At 40.5% G+C, this 6,000-nt stretch overlaps 1 protein-coding gene across 42 annotated transcripts in view; it reads left to right on the forward strand.

The window, feature by feature from the left end:
• Positions 1-5,425, forward strand: part of NRXN3 (neurexin 3) — a 1,504,430-nt gene extending 1,499,005 nt beyond the window's left edge. For 20 of the 42 annotated variants that reach the window (XR_011432271.1, XR_011432272.1, XR_011432275.1 and 17 more), the window contains one exon: positions 4,014-5,425. Coding sequence is in view for 36 of the 42 variants with exons in the window: in XM_070250266.1 (XP_070106367.1) it covers positions 4,014-4,939 (926 nt within the window). In the remaining 6 variants the exon portion in view is untranslated. The remainder of the gene's footprint in view (positions 1-4,013) is intronic. The other 22 variants (XM_070250277.1, XM_014735746.3, XM_070250282.1 and 19 more) reach the window with 2 other exon arrangements.
• Positions 5,426-6,000: the final 575 nt, after the last annotated feature.

Below are 6,000 nucleotides of genomic sequence, written 5' to 3' on the forward strand. Positions count from 1 at the left end.
GAGGCAAAGGTTGGAGCCACACTGAAACTTCGTGTTGCTCTTCTTGTTCTTTTAGATGACCCACAACATTCGCCATCACCCTCAACATTCTTACAGTTCAGAGGAGTTCTATTAAATTTTTAATACACTGTCTTTTCGATGGCAGAGAGCCCCTTTTGCTGGATATCAGCCCTAGACGTATGAATTATATATCTATAAATACACTCATAAAGCAAAAAAGCAGAGCAGCCTTCGGGGCTAAAATAGACCTTTTATAGCCCTAGTGATTGCTCTAGTTTAAAGAAAAGCACAACCCTGTCAAAAAAGGGTATATATTCCTGGTATAAAATGCTAACTTTAAAGAATACAGATAGTTCTTATTCCAAACCAAAGAAAAATTCTGTGGATGGAATAGGAAATTAGAGGTTTGATGGATTACAGGTTTTGTATCACTCTGCCTATAACCCCTTATGACTTTAGGCTTGTTGCTTCTGTGAATACTTTTGTAAGCATAGACTTCTAATAGATCGCTGACTCCGAAGTCTCTGGGCAGTGAAAAAAAATATTATCAGCTGCTCCAACATATCTGAGGATAGTCACGTCGGATGAAAACAAATAAACATGAAGTCTTAAATAGCCTTCTACCATCTAAGTCATTTCTCTTAAGGATCTGATGATGGGAGAAATACATCCCTCACTTCCTAATTTCTAATGATGTGTGCCCTAGGACTCCCGAGGACACTATGATCATCTTAAATCTTAAAAATAGAATTTGATATTAGATTTGCTTCTACACCCTGACTCACACATCTGTTCCAGGCACCTTCTATGTTTATGGTTATTAAAATTTTCCACCTATTTTCACTATAATTCTCATTTGTAATAATGACCCCCACATCTCAGATATGAATTGAAGATACTCTTCCAATTTCCTTGAGATTCCAGAAAAGGGGGGGTTATGAAAGCTCCTACCATTTCATTGATTAAATACCACTGGAATTTGGGCTCCAATTTCCCTGACAGGGCATCATTTACTATTTTTGTCACTGATACCAGGATTAATAACAAATTGGCAAAGAAAACTGAAGATTAGTTTGGACAGATTCTCTGATTTAAACTCTGCAATAGCATACCCATCACTTTAGTTCTGAAATAAGCTCTTATCGTTTCACGTAGGGGCTCACCAAACTTTTAGAAGCTGTTTACAAATTAGCAAGCTTCAGAACCTTCTTTCCATCGCCTTATGAAAAGGATAGTTTTTACTTTTTTTTTTTGGTATTCGAAGAGAGATGCTCACATTAGTGTGTTGAATGAGAAGGAAAGAGCAAAGGAAAGCGGGGGTGATTCCACTGCGGAATGAGCAGTTTGTAGATCTTGCAGATTTTTAGCAACAATGACGCTGAGGAAGCTTTAGCTAAGATTGAAAAGAGGAGGGGGGAAAACAGGCAAATTTAAGATTCCAGTTGGGTGTCACCAGATGGTACACTAAAATTGCAAATGAATGCCACTCTGTAATTATGAAGACAGTGATCTTAATCTCACTTAAAGGGACACTAGCATCCTTCTCGACAATTTGCCTTTATATTTAACTTATTTGTACTAGGCCTTTGCCTCCCAACAAATCAGTTATTCCTGTCCTTTACCCCAGTTCCCTCTCTGCTTAATATATGTAGGGTAGATTTTTATCATTGTCCTAAGGAACAAACAACTCTCTGTATTTGTGTCAGAAAGGAACACACGTGCTAAACATTTGTTCTAGGTGAGATGGGTAAAAAAAAATCCTGCCTTGTGCTCTGAAGGAAAATGAAACCATCCCTGAGTAATCTCTAGGGAACCCTCAAACAGATTGCACGGGCCTTCACTTCTTTCTCCTCACTGCTCTTCTCTTACTTACACACTGCCTCTTCCATGGATCACCTTAAACATAGCACTTGGGGGCCCTGTAGTAGAGAATAAGGAGAAAAGTTAGCTGAGGGTTAGTTTTAGGACTGGCTTACCTTTAGGGAGCCATGCCAAATCCCATTTATAAAATCCAGCAAAAGTGTATAAATTATTCATTAAATAAGTTGCAAGATATATGAATTATATATGTTCACAACGTATAAAACAGATATGCTGGTCCAGTAAAGCAAGTCTGAAGCTTTGACAAATTTGCAAAGATCATTTTGCTCCATAGTTTCAAACTCAGAGAATTTAGAAGACAAGTTTGGGTTTAGAGTGAAGACCAAAATATCATCTCAAGATGCTCAGAAAGGGTCTTGCTGTATTTCCCCACATAAGGTAACATTATCGGGTTGGCCAGAGATGACCATACAGGACTCTATTGTTTCTTCCCTTCCAATGACATACATTATATACATTACTGTCTCCCTGCCCAACTCAGTTTCCCTCTGTGTATCACAATGTCATTGGCAATTAGAGAGAGAGTCAAGGCTTCTGACTTGGGTGCAAGCAGTTGGTCTCCGGTGCTTTGCAGGTGTACAATAGCTTTCTTCTCAGGAGGCCCTTCTCCTAGCACCCTGGAAACCTGAATAATTTAGATGTAGCAGTTCTAATGGAAGTATAGGAAATGTTGAAAGATATAAGGTGTGGCAAGCTGAGAGGAGGGTTCTAATTTGTGTGTCAATCTTTATAGGAAGAACCTGGAAAGACTGTGTAAGCTCAAAGGCTTGTCCACCTAGAGTGTCCCTAGAACTCTGCAGTATTGAGCCACACGTCTGGCTTTGTCACCAAAGGGGCATCTCAGCAAAAGTCATGTCTGATAACAGATAAACACCAACCACCCCAACAGGGCAAAGTTATGACAGAGGGCAGAACACACAAGAACATCGTACCTGGTTGAGAGCTTAGTGACCTAGCTCAGAAAGAGGCCTTCAACAATAATATCATGTTAGCATCCCAACTAACTAACTGGAACAGGGACACATCATGCCATCCCTGCTAGAGGGTTTTTTAAAATGATAGTTGAATAAATTTTTTTGAATAAATTCAATGAAGAGACATGAACCATGACTTCCTGAGATTCTTCCTCTGTTTGAAAAATAACACTGTAAAGAGACACAGAAGGGACCTTGACTGTCTTGCTTAAATAGATGAATAATAACCTTGGCCCTACAATTAGGTGAGTAACATCCACCACAGAATATTTGTGGTACCCATGATTTATAAGACACTAAGATTTAGTGAACTATTCTGAACTTTCTCCTGACCTAGTCCACATGTTTAAAAGTGAACGTGGATAAACTGATATATTTTTGTCAGTCTAGTTAAGAATCACTGATTTAAAGAACTCACTTTCCTAATTCTACATTTCTGAATCTAAAAGTAAGTTTCCAGTAAGTCATGGATATCTAGGCTGGGTATTTTTAAAATCTAGCTTCCAGCTCAGCATAAATTGCATAGAGCATAAAAGCAACGCATAAACATAATATTAGACCAATACAAGGCAAGTTCTTATTTAGCAGTCAGGGGAATTTCAGGAGACTGCAATTGATAAATGTGCAATAATAGGTAGCAACTTAAAATACTATGTTGCTTATGTTTCTTAATCTTGGTCTCAGTGACATAGAGAATATGTCATTCTCATACCCATGGGAACAAATAAGTAGAAACCCAAGAAGGCAATAAAGAAACACTACGGTTCACAAATTAAGCACACACATGTGTGCAAGTACACACACACAATTTTGATAGCCAGTCAGTATTTGCAATCATCTAATCGAATGTCATCATTCCATAAGCAGATCCTGGAAACAGCGTGTTTGAATTCTATCTGAATAATTACTTGAGAGTATCTTTCAAATCTAAGCCCTCAGTCTACAGATTTCAGGTTTTGGTGGCAAGAGGCATGTAATGGGCTCTAAATCAGCCTAGAATGGTTCGGCTACAACTAGAAAGAATCCATATGTGGATCCAAGTCACTTTATTATAATTTCTGAGGCGTAACCTATGAACCACATTCACAGAGAGTGACTACGAATTGCGCTTTTCTACAAGTACACTAATTCTGTTTTTCTTTTTCTTTTCAATCCCAGGAGGTGAATTAGTTATCCCTCTTCTTGTAGAAGACCCTTTAGCTACCCCTCCTATTGCTACTCGTGCACCTTCCATTACACTCCCCCCTACCTTTCGCCCCCTCCTCACCATTATTGAGACCACCAAAGATTCCCTGTCCATGACCTCTGAGGCGGGGTTACCTTGCTTGTCGGACCAAGGCAGCGATGGTTGTGATGATGATGGCTTGGTGATATCTGGGTATGGCTCAGGGGAAACCTTTGACTCTAACCTGCCCCCTACTGATGATGAAGATTTTTACACCACCTTCTCCTTGGTAACAGATAAGAGTCTTTCCACTTCAATCTTCGAAGGTGGCTACAAAGCACATGCGCCCAAGTGGGAATCCAAGGACTTTAGACCTAACAAAGTCTCCGAAACTAGTAGGACTACTACCACATCTTTATCCCCTGAGCTGATCCGCTTCACAGCTTCCTCCTCGTCTGGGATGGTGCCCAAATTGCCAGCTGGCAAAATGAATAACCGTGATCTCAAACCCCAGCCTGATATAGTCTTGCTTCCGTTGCCCACTGCCTATGAGCTAGACAGCACCAAACTGAAGAGCCCACTAATTACTTCCCCCATGTTCCGTAATGTGCCCACAGCAAACCCCACGGAGCCGGGAGTCAGACGGGTTCCGGGGGCCTCAGAGGTGATCCGGGAGTCGAGCAGTACAACAGGGATGGTCGTCGGCATTGTGGCTGCTGCCGCCCTCTGCATCTTGATCCTCCTGTACGCCATGTACAAGTACAGGAACAGGGACGAGGGGTCCTATCAAGTGGACGAGACGCGTAACTACATCAGCAACTCGGCCCAGAGCAACGGCACGCTCATCAAGGAGAAGCAGCAGAGCTCGAAGAGCGGCCACAAGAAACAGAAAAACAAGGACAAAGAGTATTATGTGTAAAAATGACACCGCTAACAATACGTGACTTTAAAACACAGAATTATTTATATATACCATACATAAATACTTGGGAAATGAGATTTAACAGATGTCAGAACTGTGATAACTATGCGATGGGGTATACCATGACTATGGTGGGGAAAACCATTTGTCCAAGGACACACACAAAGATGTACCTACCTATAAATTTCAGCCAGGGCGGCTTTGATTCAGTCATCACTCGGAGACAGAAAGTTCTTTCTGCCCTGCTGTATCATAAAGCACATACTATGCTCTGGAGCAAGCAGATGGCTCCCCCACTTTCGCAGACTTGGAAGCTTCCCTCTCTTGAGAACGTTTCACCCAAGGTAGAAGACTTCATGGCTTACTTGTTCCGTAACTCCAAGTGAGTCTGTAATGATGTTTGTGAAGCTTGACTGTAACAATGTTTTTCTCTTTTGGTTTATGTAAAAAACAAAAACAAAAACAAAAAAAAAGAAAAGAAAACGTTAAAAACAAACAAAAAAAAACCCACCCTTATCTGGTTCTGGCCAGTGTGCGTGTAACTTTTCAAGATCTGAGGGGAAAAAATGGCTTTTGGGTTTTCGTTTATTTTTTGAGAATGACTGGACCTAAGTTAAGAAAAAGAAAAAAACTCTGAAAACAAATGTAAGAGAGACTATTGCCATATGAACTCAAAAGCTACCATGGTGTTCACTCTACATATCAGGTTGTGGTGTTTCTAGAATCTGTTGTTTGTTTCCTATAAGATGCTTTGCTGAATACATAGCAAAATCATGTGATGGATGATAATATTGATTTGAAAAGCTGGTCCCTCAGAATCTCATTCCAGAATTTGCCACCCAAACCCTGAAAAGATGGGGTTAGGGTTGGTTTTATCAGAGCTATTGGCTTTACTTAACGATATTGTTCCTGTCCATTAGCCCAGCCAAATTGTGGTAAAGGAGAAAGCCCCAAAAACTAAAACAGAGCCTTTCCTAGGGAAGAGGCACTGGGGGGTGGGCTGGATCTGTGACTGACTGAAATGCATGCAAATATGAAAGAAAAGACAATGCCAAAAG

Source organism: Equus caballus, chromosome 24 (genome assembly GCF_041296265.1).
Source record: "Equus caballus isolate H_3958 breed thoroughbred chromosome 24, TB-T2T, whole genome shotgun sequence".
NCBI lineage: Eukaryota > Metazoa > Chordata > Mammalia > Perissodactyla > Equidae > Equus > Equus caballus.